This window comes from Quercus lobata, chromosome 2 (genome assembly GCF_001633185.2).
Source record: "Quercus lobata isolate SW786 chromosome 2, ValleyOak3.0 Primary Assembly, whole genome shotgun sequence".
In the NCBI taxonomy this organism is placed as follows: Eukaryota; Viridiplantae; Streptophyta; class Magnoliopsida; order Fagales; family Fagaceae; genus Quercus; species Quercus lobata.
The window spans coordinates 17811471-17825803 of NC_044905.1; the positions used below are offsets into that span (position 1 = coordinate 17811471).

Consider the following 14333-nt stretch of genomic DNA (forward strand, 5'->3'; position numbering starts at 1 on the left):
GATTGTTAGATTTGGTAGTGGTTGTTACCTGTGTAGGTTTGATGGATAGAGAGAGAGGGGGGGAGATGAAAGAGAGAGATGAGAGAGAAGAGAGAAATTGACTTGTTTATATTATTTAATGGAGGTAGTTTATCTATACTACTATTCAAGGGGCTTCACCTACTTGGGATCCTTATTTTCATGGTTCAAAAATACCCCTACACTTCTAGATTTAAATAGAGATAAAATTAAAGGACAATTCGATTAAAAAAAAAAATCTCACTTCCATGTAAAAAATGGCCTCCATAATCAAACAATTTAGTTTGGCCTCAAAACAAAAATTTATGACTCCATCCCTCGTCCTTTGAATCCCAAGAAAAAAAAAAACTGACATATTGATAAATGTGAAGTATTTTTTTGTTCTAGGTCCAGCCTAGGGATGACAATTCGTGTCCACGTGTCGGGTTCGTATCGTGTTGACTTAGGAGTTTTTGACTATATAGGTTAACACTAACTTAACATGTTTATTAAACGAGTTAATATTCTCCAAACCTAACATGACCTGTTATTAAATAGGTCAGTAGTGTTGATCTGTTTATTAGATTTTATCAAAGCGGGAAAAAAATATAAATTTTAATATTAACCAAATTAATTTGAACTATGAAAAACCAAAAAAATAAGTTTTTTAATATAAAATTCATAATTAACGATTAACTGCTTCACAAAATCATTTAAAACTAAATTATATTTCAATATTACAAATAGTTAATCACAATATGTCAAAAAAAAAAACCACAACAACTAATAAGTTTATATACCTAGGATTCGAAGGGTATATTGGTAAATGTCATTTAATTAAACAGGTTAGATAGGTCAAACAGGTTTTATGGGTTGGACACAAACTTGACATATTTATTAAACAGGTCAGTCGTATTAATCCAAATATAACACAAACCCATTAGGGTTCAATCTATAACCAGCTAATTTCGTGTCATGCCATGTGAGGTTTATGGGTTGTTGAATTTTGCCACCCATAGTTCAGTTGAAATCCTGTTTTGGTATACTTTCATCTAGGGGTGTTCACCAAACCACACAAATCTGAAATCGCAAAGACTGCACCAAAATCACCAGTAAAACCACACCAATAGGGCATTGCACCGTATGGTGCAGTGCAGTTTACGGTTTTATAATAAGAAAATCGCACAAACTGCACTGCATTGCACCGCACCCTCTCTATATATTAATATATTAATTTTTTTAAAATTAAATATATTATTAATAGTTTAGTTTTCAATGGAAAAAAAAAATAGTTTAATAACTCTAGCAAGTATTGATTAGGAAAGTCAGCCACTAGCTCAATAGTTTAAAACTTGGCCCAAAACAAAGGGAAAAATCAATTTTGAGTTGGACAGGAAAAACCCAAAATTTGAAAAGTATACCAGCTTTAAACCGTTCAAACCGTATCTTATACACCAAACTGCACATGTGACCGTAAAATTGAGGTGTGGTGGGGTTATGGTTTGGCTAAACCCTAAATCACACCTATAGGCTCCAAAGACGGGCTTGTTGGGCCAAACCACTATTTGGGCTCACAATTTATTTATCTGGTGGGTCTGGGTATCCTACCTTGAGTTGTCCTAGGCTAAGGGACCCAATAAGCTCACTTTTCTCTCTTTCTCAATGTTATCTCCTCTCTATCTCTCTCACTCTTTTCTTTCCTCAGAATTGCATCCTCTAACTATCCATTCGTTTCTCCTATTTATAGCCTTTGTTAATGGGGTGATCATCATTATCTTCTCCCTTAGTGCAAAGAAAGGTCCAATGTCAATGAACTTAAGTGGATTTTTAGGCACGAGTGACTTTGGGAACGGTTCCCACTTCAGTAAATGTGTTCGGCAGCGGAGTTTCCTAAGGCTTTGTCGAGCACTTAAATGGCGATGTGACCGGCATGCTATCTCGAATGGTTCGAATCCTGCAGCGTACCAGTCCTTTTAAGTCTAAGACAACACTCAGTTCAATTTAGTTATTGGTGTGGCCAGGCTCTTCTGTGATTACCCTTGGCCCATATCATTGATTCATGGTCCAAGGCCCAATATGAACTTGAACGTTAGGTGCCGTACAATAGCCCCCACTTGATTCATCTTCGGCCCCCGAGGACGAATCAAGGAGTCAGAGAGGCAGTGTTTTGCTCGAGAAATCCAACGGATGTGCTTGGGTGGTTACAGCGGTCCTAAATGCGCTCCTCAAAAGACGCGTCTCTTCAAACCCTCTGGTTCTGCCGTCATTATTACCTGGCGGTTCACAAACTGAGGCGCACGTGTGGATTGCTCTGGGCATCTCTAAGGTCACTCCCTTTTTACTTCATCATTGCTAATTAATGTTACTTATTGTACACCAACTGATGCTTTCCTTGGCTCTTATAAATAGTTCATCTTAATCCATTTTCTCACTTTTCACTCTCTGTTACTCCGAAATTTCTCTCTGCCGAGCATTCTCCTGCGTTCCAATCCACTAACCCAGAATCCTCCTCTCCCTTAGAGCCAGAAGTAAGTCTTCTTCCTTTTTCCTTTGTTTTTATTTTTACAGTTTTTTTTTTTTTTTTTCGAGTTGGTTTGCCCATGTCGCCGGGCTGTGGCGACTAAACAATTATTTCCTGGTTTTAAACAGTTTGCTTGATTTCTAAATTTGAACTTAATATCACCGGGTTTTGGTGATGACAAAATTGATTTATCATGCTTGATTTTGATTTGTGTTATTTGCCGATCAATTGTGATAATGCATGTATATTTTATCCTTCTTGTGTATATTTCAAAGTTTCCGTAAATGCATGTGCGGTTTTCCCTCGTTAGGTGATAGGGATTGAATCGAGAAGTCGGATTATGCTCTTTGGAATTCCGAGCAATTTTTCCACCTGCTCGGTGATTGGGAACGAACCGAGAAGTAGTCTTCTATCCTTAGAAAAGTTTTAAGTGAGGTTTCCACCTGCTCGATGATAAGAATCGAACCGAGAAGCAGGCTTCTGTCCTTAGAAAAGTTTGAGTAAGGTTTCCACCTCTTCGGTGATAGGCATTGAACCGAGAAGCAGGCTTTTGTATTTAGAAAAATTTGAGTAAGGTTTCCACCTGCTCGATGATAGGCATCGAACCGAGAAGCAAGTTTCTGTCCTTAGAAAAGTTTGAGTAAGGTTTCCACCTGCTCGGTGATAGGTATCGAACCAGAAGCAGGCTTCTGTCCTTAGAAAAGTTTAAGTAAGGTTTCCACCTGCTCGTTGATAGGGATCGAACTGAGAAGCTGGCTTCTGTCCTTAGACATGTTTTAGTAAGGTTTCCACCTGCTCGGTGATAGGGATTGAACCGAGAAGCAGACTTCTGTCCTTAGGAAATTGAGTAAGGATTCCACCTGCTCGGTGACAGGAATCGAACCGAGAAGCAGGCTTCTGTCCTTAGAAAAGTTTTTTAGCCGCTTGAATTTTCTTAGCTTCCCCCGTGTCCATCAACCGGACATAGAGAATAAAAAGAATTTGCCCGGCAAGAACGAACTAGTTGCATCTTTATCATATGAGTCAATACAATGTACATTTTTTCATGCATGGACAGTCAATGATAAAACTTCTTAAGATTATAAGCATTCCAAGGTTGGGGCAAAGGTACTTCATTCATGTCTTCAAGATAATATGCCCTCACGCCTACAATGGCTGTAATTCTGTACGGTCCTTCCCAAGTTTGGGCTACCTTCCCGGCATTTGTATCTCGCATGCTTCCTACTGCCCTTCACAGTACCAGGTCTCCGACGCTGAATTCTCTCACCCTTACACCTCGGTTGTAACACCGGGCAAGCATTTGTTAATACTCTGCTAGCCTTATGGTTGCTGCTTCTCGATATTCTTCAAGTAAATCTAGGCGCTCCGTCAGTTGACCTTTGTTTTATTTCGTATTGAATTCTGAAACTCATGCGCTACATAAGTTGACCTCGGCTGGTATCACGGCTTCAGCCCCATAAGTGAGAGAGAATGGGGTTTCACCTGTGGATCTTCGAGGAGTTGTCCGGTATGCCCACAAAACATTGGGTAGTTCCTCAGCCCAGTTGCCCTTCGCTCCTTCCAGCCTTTGCTTCAAGCCGTTCACAATTACCTTGTTCAAGGCCTCAGCCTGGCCATTGCCCTGGGGATACGTCAGAGTAAAGTACTTGTTCCTGATGCCGAGATTGCTGCAAAATTTGTGGAAACCTCGACCGTCAAACTACAGCCTGTTATCCAATATAAGGGAGTCCAGGACCCCGAACCTGGTGATTATATTCTTCCATATGAATTTCTTCACATCTACGTCCCGGATATTGGCCAAAGCCTCTGCCTCTGCCCATTTGGTGAAGTAATCAACGGCTACCAACACGAATCTTCGATTGCCCGTTGCTCGGGGAAAAGGCTCGAGTATGTCCAGCCCCCATTGTGCGAAGGGCTAAGGACTGCTAATCGGGTTCAAATGCCCGGCAAGCAGGTGTATCAGAGGGGCGTGCTTCTGACACTGCTCACACTTCTGAACGTATTCCGCGGCGTCCTTTTGCATCTGGGGCCACCAGATTCCCTGAGTCATGCAACTCGGCCAAGAGTTGGCCTACTTTCTCTAGGTGTAAGCATGAAAGATATGGCCCTCCAAATGACCTACGATAGAGTTTCCAGTCTCCGGACAACCAATACCGGGCAGCCACCCTGCGGACCTTGTTGGCCTCCTTCTCATTGTCTGAAATTGGTCATCGGCTAAGAAATCTATGATGGGGTCCATCCAGCTCGGTCTAAGTGTTGCGACTGCTGTGACTTTGACTCTCGCAGCCCGCTCATTTCCTGCCACCTTAATGCTGGGCTCGGGGACGAGTTCCACTCTGATAAGCCGGAGAATATCCTTGGCAATTGACGATGCCAGAGTGGCGAGAGAGTCGGCATGTCTGTTCTGTGCTCGGGCCACTTGAATCACCTTCACCGTACAAAAGTCTTCCATGACCTGCTTCACCAAGTCTAAATATGCTTTCATCCGAGGATCTCGAGCCTCAAAACTCCCCTGCACCTGGTTGACTATGAGCCTTGAATCCGAATAAACCTCTACATCCCAGGCTTCCAACCGTGAGACTACCCTCAGTCTGGCAAGCAAAGCTTCATACTCTGCCTCATTGTTGAAGGCATTAAACCCCAACCTGAATGAATGCTCCAAGAGAATTCCCTCCGGGGTGATTATGACTATCCCGGCTCCAGCCCCTTTAGTGTTGGAAGCCCCATCCACATGTACCTTCCACGGGCGGTGCTCCACCTGACAGACCATCTCCCCTTTAGGAGAGAATTCTGCTACAAAATCAGCTAATACCTGCCCCTTTACTGCACTTCTCGGCTTATACCTCACATCGAATGCCCCGAGCCATGTCCTCTATTTAGCTATTCGCCCTGTGAGATCAGATCTTTTCAATAATGACTATAGGGGATGTTCGGTCAGCACATATACGGTATGAGCCTGGAAGTATTGAGGCAATTTCCTGGTAGCATGCACTAGGGCCAACACCAATTTCTCTAAGGGCAAATATCTGGTCTCGGCATCGACTTGAGTCTTGCTGATATAATACATGGGCTGTTGTACTCCTTGGTCCTTTAAAAGCACAACACTTACAGTATGTTCAGATACCGAGAGGTACATGAACAATTCCTCTCCGGGCTCTGGTGCACTCAACATCGGTGCTCGCACTAAGTACTCCTTAAGGTTTTGGAAAGCCTTTTCACGTTCATCATCCCATCGAAACCTCTTCCACTTCTTCAAAAGCTGATAAAATGGACGGTAGCAATCTGAAAATTTTGAGATGAACCGGTTGAGAGCGGCCAGCATCCTGGTCAACACCTATACTTCTTTTGGGCTGCTCGGCGACCGGAGACGAATCACGGCCTCTATTTGGTTGGGATTGACCTCTATCCCCCTGTTGGTGATCAAGTACCCCAAAAATTTGCCAGCCCCCACTCCAAAGGCGCATTTTTCTGCATTAAGACGCAATGTGTGCTTTCACAACACCTCGAACACTCCCCGTAGATCCTCTACATGTCAGACCTCTTGCTTGCTTTTTACCACCATATCCTCGATATACATTTTAATCGTATGCCCAATTTTATCCCGAAACATCCTCGTCATCATCTGCTGGTATGTCGCCTTGGCATTCTTTAGCCCAAAAGGTATCACGGTGTAATGATAATTAGCATCGGGGGATATGAACACCATTTTCTCCTGGTCTTCACTGGCCAAGACAATCTGATGGTACCTTTGGAAAGCATCCAGGAAGCTTATCCTCGGGTGCCCGTAAGTGGCGTCCACTAATTGATCAATCTTTGGCATAGGGAACGGGTCCTTTGGGCATGCCTGGTTCAGATCCGTGAAATCCACACAAACCCTCCATTTGCCGTTCTTCTTCCAGACAACCACGGTATTCGCTAGCCATTCCGGGAAAAAGGTCTCCTTTATTGCTTCTGCCTCCTTCAGCTTCTCTACCTCCTGTCTTACTGCCTCAACATGGTCTTTGGTCGACCTTCTCGGCTTCTGCTTCTTCGGGGGATATGAGGGGTCTACATTAAGTTTGTGGACAATAAACCCGGGATTAACCCCGGGAACTTCATAAGGATTCCAAGCGAAAACATCTATGTTTTGAACCAGAAACAACAATACTTGGACTCTTTCCTCGCTACTCATGCTTGCTCCAATCTGAAAATATTTATTAATGTCCGGCAGTATTTTTACATTTACTAACTCCTCAGTGCAGCCAGCCCCCATTCCTTCTCGGGGCTCCTTTGATTGCTATAATGGGTCTTTCCAGGACGTATCTTCTTGTTCAACACGCCCTTGTTCGGACGGCCCAGTCTCCTCGTCTCCTACCAGTTGTCTGGTGATTTCTTCATGACTGACCTGATTCCCTCGCTTCCAGTTCACTACGGCAGTAAGACACTGTCTGGCCGCTTGCTGGTCTCCTTTTATTACAATGACACCTCGCTCGGTTGGAAATTTAATCTTTACATGTAGTGTTGATGGGACGACCCTCATTGAATGGATCCATGGTCTTCCTAGGATGGCAATATACGGGGAAAATGAACTTACTATTGTGAACGTCACATATACCTCTTTCCCTCCCATAATCATGGGAAGAGAGATTTGCACCTCAGGAATCACTACTTTGCCATCGAATCCAACCAAGGGTGAAGTGTGCTTCGTAAGGTCTTCCTTCTTTAGACCGAGTCCCTTGAACATATCAGGGTACATCACATCGGCCCCACTTCCCTGGTCTATCATCACCCTTTTTACTAAGAAGCCGCTTATCCGGACTGTGACCACTAATGCATCATCATGTGGCTGAATCGTCCCTTCCAAATTGTCATCGTCAAACGAAACGGGCTCCCGTGCAAACTTCATCTTCTTACCCGGTGACTGTAGACCCAGGTTACCTTCTACCGGTACCACTGTCAACACTCCTTTCCTCCTTCCTACAATGAGCTTCTCCAGTGCAACATGGATTATTTCAATTACCCCCACAGGGGGTGGGAGAGGGTTTCCCCTTTGCCGGGTATCTTGCCCTACGACTCTGTCCCCCGAATCTAGCACGAAATCCTTTAAGTGCTCGACCTTGACTAGCTGCCCGAGGTGATCTTTTAATACCCGGCACTGTTCAATGGTGTGACCCTTGTCTCGGTGATAAGTGCAGTACAGATTCTGATTCCTTCTGGATGGGTCCCCTCCCATCTTGTTCGGCCATCGAAAATACGGCTTGTGTTTGATCCGGTCAAGAATCCTGTGTGCCGGTTCCTTAAATGTCACGCTCACTTCTCCCATCTGTGCGGCCAGCTCTTGAATCGCCAGACCCCCACGAGGCCAGAACGGGAAACCTGTCTGTTGGGGACAATTCATCATCGGCGCTTTGCCTTTGCTCTGCAGCCGGTCATCCTCTAATCGTTTGTATTCCTCGATGCGTCTCATAAGCTGCCGCATGCCTTCGGGCGTCTTCTTGGTTAACGACTCTCGTAGCCCGGAATCCTCGGGCAACCCCATCCTAAATGTGCTTGCCGCGACCCTTTCGTTATCCCCGCTTATCTCGTTGTATAGCTCCCAATATCGGCTGGCATAACTACGGAGAGTCTCTCCCGCCCTCATTTTCATTGAGAGAAGCGCGTCTACTGACTAAGGTACTCGGTTGCACGTCACAAACCGGACTTCGAACTCTTGAATCAGCTCGGAGAAACTACGTATGGATCCTTTCCGTAACCCATTAAACCACCTCAATGTAGTCAGTCCCAAACTCGAAGGAAATACCTTGCACATGAGCGCATCGTTATGAGTATGTAAAGACATCATCTGAATATAATGGCTGACGTGTTCTACCGGATCAGTCTTCCCGTCATAGCAGTTGAACGGTGGGCGGGCAAACCTGTCCGGCATTTCGGCTCGCTCGATTTCGTTTGAAAACAAGGACTGAGCTACTTTTCGCAGAGCACGACTCATGGTAGCATTCCGAGGTTGCCTTTCTTCCGGGGAGAGTGAGTCCCTCACTTGATTTTCCCGAGAATGTGAACGGTCTCGGCGTTGCCCCGATTCCCGGGAGGGAGATCAGTTCCTATTTCGTCGAGACCCTCTTGAGTGTGAACGGTTTTGGTACCGATGGGATTCCCGGGAATGTGAATGACTTCGCCGTAGTCAAGGTCCAGACTGATTGGATCCCTCTCCGTATCTATTTCCCCCAATCCCGTCCTCCTGTTGTTGGTCATTTTTGTCTCTTCCCTGGCGCCTACCTCTCACCTCCAGCTCCAAACCCCTGACTAGTCTGCGGAGCCGTTCGAGCTCTTCATCCCGTTCCTCCCTCTGCCTACGTCCCGTAGCACCAGAAACCGTCCGTTGGGTTTGGTATGACCCCTTTCCTGTGCCAGACATCTCTTCTAGTTGGTCATGCCCCCTATCTTCTCGTTCTTTTTGTCTGCGCTCTCGCCAACTTGACCCCAGAGAAGACCCTACGGATTCGGTTCTCGCATGGTCCCCCGAATGCCTTTTAGACATTGTCCCCGAGCTTGAGTCCCTCTAGAACTACAACGTCATAGGAGAGCCCCGCGGTGGGCGCCAATTGTAGGCTCCAAAGACGGGCTTGCTGGGCTAAACCACTATTTGGGCTCACAACTTATTTATTTGGTGGGTTTGGGTATCCTACCTTGGGTTGTCCTAGGCTAAGGGCCCCAATGAGATCACTTTTCTCTCTTTTTTAATGTTATCTCCTCTCTGTCTCTCTCACTCTTTTCTTTCCTCAGAATTGCATCCTCTAACTATCCATTCGTTTCTCCTATTTATAGCCTTTGTTAATGGGGTGGTCATCATTATCTTCTCCCTTAGTGCAAAGAAAGGTCCAATGTCGATGAACTTAAGTGGATTTTTAGGTACGAGTGGCTTTGGGAACGGTTCCCACTTCAGTAAATGTGTTTGGCAGCGGAGTTTCCTAAGATTCTGCTGAGCACTTAAATGGCGATGTGACCAGGCAATGTGACCGAGCATGTACATAGTGCCCGAAAATGGTTTCCCGAGCATCCCGTGAGCGGGGCGTACGCAGTCTGCCTTTTAAGTGTCCGGACAACACTCAGTTCAGATTGATAGTTATTTGTGGGTTTGGGCCGGGGCTCTTGCTGATGTGAAGGTTGGACCCTTGGCCCATATCATTGATTCATGGTCCAAGGCCCAATATGAACTTGGACGTTAAAAAAAAGAAAGAAAGAAATAAAGAAGGAATGATAGAATCGAAAACAGCATTGTTCCTTTCCTTCGTTCGCAAAAAGGCCGAACAGAATCCCAAATTTCCTTGCTCTACTACAGGCAGGTCAAATAATAGTGTCTCGCTCTAGAGGTGCCAAGTAGACCATACGTGGCCGTTTTCTCACTTCTCAAGCAAACCGTCTCTCTCTCTCACTGTTACACGCGAACACAAATACTCAGAATACTGTTGTTGTTTGTATGTGAAATCAAATCAACCACAGAGAGAGAGAGAGAGAGAGAGTTCTCAATTCAAAATTCTCGTTTCGCTTGCGCATTACTACAAACACCTGCGTTGCAAACTCGCTCTCGTATGGGTTCGTCAACTCTGCCCCAATCTTCTTTCAGCTAATATCTTCCGGTAGCCAATGAGGAATGTCTTTACTATTGCCAGTCTCAACCGTCACCGCAATGTCGCAGTACTCTCCAGAAGTACCAATCCTCTTCTATTTACTTTGCATTGTATATATTATAGCTTCTGTTTTATCCTTGAGAAAATGTAGGAATAGAAAAAAGGAACTCAAAATATTCAAAACACGTTCAATAAATGAAAACACAAGGTTAAAATTACTGTGAGAATTGAGTTTCCATGTAATTTTGTTTCTCGGAAATCAAACGAGAGCTTTTGTTAGGTTTATTGTTATAATAGACATTAGATTGTTTGTTTTTTGTTTGATCAACATGGACAAGATATTTGTATGGATTATTAAGCGAAGTGATATTTTGAATATAATTTTAAATTTGTTAATGTCATTAGTGGAATTTCTAGGGGCTAGTTTATAGGTTATGGTTTGATTTATTATTGGCTTATTGCTTGAACTTTGTGTTGTTGTAACTTTCTTGGAATTTTGTTTCAAACAACTAGCGTTGTAAGAGTCAGGGTTTGGAATGTGGCTGAGGTTTTCTAGGGTGCTTAATGGTTTATTCAAGTATGTGTCTCTATAGTGATAAGTATTAGAAAAGTGGTCGTTCCGAAGGCTTTAATGTGAGGCGAAGTGGAAAATTTTGGATAATGAAATTCGGGACTAATTTCCGCCCATTGTTTGATTCTTTCTTTACTTATTTCTTGTTTTTGTTGTCCTCTTTTTTTGCATGAACTAATGTTTATTTGTTGGGTATGTTGTGATTCTTGTGAAGTTACAAAAGGCTTCATCAATTGAATCTGTTAGAGATCCAATTTGTATTTCCAGTTTGCTGGTCGGATCCACCCTGCCCATGAAGCTGGAGCTGTTGTTTTCATAGAATTAAATTAATTTAGTCTAATCTGAATTATGGAATTGTTGACAGAGTTTTCTGACTAATTAATGGAATTTTTCTATATTAGTATATGGACAAGTTTTCCAGGAGGAATCTTTTCCAACCCACTGCGTGGCGATATATAATTATCCATGTGTATTATTTAAATAAATCACATGACTCATTAAAAATGTCACGTGACTAAAAGTATATGTGGATGGTCTTTTTAATTGCCATATAGTGGGTTGGAGGAAGTTGCCTTCAAACTGGTTTGGAGATAAATTTTTTTCCCAATAATACTTTTTATCAATTGGGTGTGTGGTCTGCAACATTTTTTTTTTCATAATAAAAATACAATCCTTATTAGTTTATCTGCCATGGCCTTTGTTGTCACTTGGCTCTTACTATCTTTACTGCCAGCATGGATCATGATACTAGTCTTGCCACTTCACTTGGTTTTCCCTGCAGCTTCACGCCATGATAGTTTTGTTGTGGCTATCTTGCGGAAATGCATGTCATTGGGATGTCAAACAGAAATTGAAGTTGTTAGAAGACAAGATAATTGGATTCCATCACAGCTGTTGCTCCGAAATTCGTAAGTGGATTGGTTTCTTAAATTTTGCGAAAACTTGACACTTATGTTTTGCGTACAGCAATTCCTGAATGATTCATTGTTGTTCTTTGAAGTTTTTCTATGTCTCCATGATTGTTGTACTTCAGCTTAGAGATATTGGTGCAGATTTTCGACAGGTTTCTCCAGTGTGCATGGTGGAAGCCCATCGGCAGCGTATGCAAAGCTGAGGAAGGAATTGCTAGAAAGCGAATTTGGGCATACTCTTGGAACTTATGGAAAAAGTGTTTCTGTTGTTCCTCGTTTTGGTCCATTTTTGGCTTTGTATAGAGCAGCAATTGTTTCATTTCATGTGTTGAAGCTAAGCTTTTCGCAATTCTTTGTGCGAGACATAACAAAACGTGCCATCAAGGTATTAGACACCTTTTATTTTACTCATGCTGTGGATAATTCTCTGTTGCTTTTGGCTGAGTTTGGAACTTGCATTGATGGAGGTGTTGACCATAACTTAGTTCCTCAAATTCTGTGAAGTTGAGTTGTCGCACTTTCTTTTTGTTATGTTAAGCTGCCTGGTGGTTCTTACTAACGAGGTAGCCATATTGTGGATAAATTTCTCCTGTCTGGGCAACATTGATCTTTCATGGTTGTAGCTCCAATCCTTTAGTCTAGACACCATAGTAACTGGGTTTGGAGTTTTGTTGTGCCATTCATCTCTTTATGTTATGACATGTCTTTATGCATTTATGTGAAATGTTGGCCTACATTGTCAACCAATGCAATAGTTGGGTACTGCCATACTTTTACTTTTCCATTTATGCCATATTTGTTGTATTTTTTCAATTGTTTTTGCACTCTGTTCACTTGATTATGCACTTCATCTTTGGCACAAGAATCATTCTCTGGGTCTGGTGTAGTAAATTGTTCAGATAGTGGATGGTTTTGAGGTTGTTGATTCATTGAATGGGCATTCTCAATGAGAATGTTGGACTGTGTTAGTTCCTGCTTCATTTTTCTTAAGCTTTAAAATTTTTATTTGAGCTCAATATCAGCCTCAGTTGCCAAGAGCCTTATAACTTAATTATTTGACACCTCTTGATGTTTTTAATGGAGACATCTAGCGTTCAAATCTCCCTTCCCCTGTTGTAGCTATCATTAAAAAAAAAAAAAAAATCAGTCTCATCAACATGACAACGACATGGATATTGCACACCTGTCAGTAGGTTCAGTATGTCCTATGTAGGTTGTGTTGCATGCTATGTTGTTTCCTTTTTTTTTTTTTTTTCCCATTTAATTTTTTTAATAAGATGCCAATTGCTTTTTGCATATAATGAATCTGCTGGTACTGGTACAATATCTGTGCCTCTTGCCATTCCATCATTGTTGAATCTTCTGGTAAGGGGTTCTTTACTGCTTTGTAATGCTGCTTGAGCTTTGTAGGCGGCTTTTGAGAAGTAGCCAAAGGGTTGCTTGTCAAGCAGTTGCAGCTTCTCAAATTAATAAAATTTCATGAATGTTACAACCCTACCAAAGTGGCCCTCCCATTTGATGTCTTATAATAATGATGTTGTTTTCTTATTTGCAAGTTTGGGTCACAATAAAGTCCTTAACTATTTTGTAGGCTTCCATCTATTCCCATAGCTATTCCTTATGGTATGTTTGGTTGGGTGAAATGATAAAGGGGGAGAGAAAATAGGAGAGAGGAGGGTTTTTGGTTGGGGATGAGTGAATGGGTGTGGGGAAACCCTTCTCCCCAATTTGGGAAGAAAACTAGAGAGAAAAGTGGGGAGGGAGTGGGTTTGATGGGAAACTACCCATCTGCCCTCCCCTTATTTAATGTTGCTTTTTTTTTTCCTTCTTCTTTTTTGTTTCTGGCTGGCGTTGAACTTGACTTTGTTTCATGTTTTGCTTTTTGCTTCTTTTTTTTTTAGGCGTTGTTTCATGTATTGCTTCTTCTTCTTCTTTTCTTTTCTTTTTTATTATTATTATTATTTTTTTATTTTCATATCAAACGGAAACATTTATTATTATTATTGTTATTTTTCCATATGTTTTATTAGTTTTGTTAGTTTGTAGTAATTAAAAAAAGTAATTTTTATAAACTATTAAAAAATAGTTTTTTATGTTCTAGGGGCATGAGAGTAAATTTTTTCAAACTACAGTTTCTATTCTCTCACTTTTTTACTCAACCAAATAAAAGAGTTCTCTATCTCTCCACTTTTCCACTCCCTCAACCAAACACATGGAGGGAAAACTAAATCTTTTCTATCTACCCACTTTTCCATCCTCCCAACCAAACGAATCCTTATTGTCTGCTTTGAAGTAAAATTCAAGTGTTTTGCTCCAAAGAACAAGGGAAGAACAATTCACGTTTCTTTCTCTTTGTTCGACAAATTAATTTGTAAAGAATTGCTGATATTATAGATAACGTACTTTTTTAAAGAATTTTTAAGAAGTAATAATATTTATTGAAAAAGATTTTAAAGGAATTTCTTGATATGTGCTGATTGATAGTGGCTCAATTCTTGATTTATCATCCAAAATAATTCCTGCATAGTTTGAGCATTGAGCTCTAGAATGGGTGATTAAGCTGTGGCGACTAGATTAGAAAGGATTCAAAGGAATTTCCATTGGGGGGGCTTCTGAGGAAAATTTTAAATATCCTTTAGTTGCTTGGGATAAGGTTTGTTTGCCAGTGGAGGTCAGTGGGCTGGGGATTCAAAGGATTGGATTGTTTAACCAGGCTTTGCTTGGAA

The 14333-nt window shown here is 42.1% G+C and overlaps 2 protein-coding genes across 2 annotated transcripts; one reads left to right on the forward strand and one right to left on the reverse strand.

The window, feature by feature from the left end:
* Positions 1–6794: 6794 nt before the first annotated feature.
* LOC115960440 lies at positions 6795–8138 on the reverse strand. The gene has a single exon (XM_031079351.1). It carries the CDS (start codon positions 8136–8138, stop codon positions 6795–6797), a length of 1344 nt encoding a protein of 447 aa, XP_030935211.1.
* A 1614-nt stretch (positions 8139–9752) lies between these two features.
* On the forward strand, positions 9753–12640 carry LOC115977869. Its single transcript, XM_031099893.1, has 3 exons — positions 9753–10205; positions 11478–11604; positions 11749–12640. Exons 1-3 carry the CDS (start codon positions 10142–10144, stop codon positions 12107–12109), a joined length of 552 nt encoding a protein of 183 aa, XP_030955753.1. The 5' UTR covers positions 9753–10141; the 3' UTR covers positions 12110–12640.
* Positions 12641–14333: the final 1693 nt, after the last annotated feature.

Coding starts and splice junctions, on each gene's coding strand:
- LOC115960440 (XM_031079351.1), bottom strand. CDS start 8,138: ATGAGGGCGGGAGAGACTCTCCGTAGTTATGCCAGCCGATATTGGGAG.
- LOC115977869 (XM_031099893.1), top strand. CDS start 10,142: ATGAGGAATGTCTTTACTATTGCCAGTCTCAACCGTCACCGCAATGTC. Junction 10,206..11,477: donor TGTCGCAGTACTCTCCAGAA/GTACCAATCCTC, acceptor TTTTCCCTGCAG/CTTCACGCCATGATAGTTTT. Junction 11,605..11,748: donor CAGCTGTTGCTCCGAAATTC/GTAAGTGGATTG, acceptor ATATTGGTGCAG/ATTTTCGACAGGTTTCTCCA.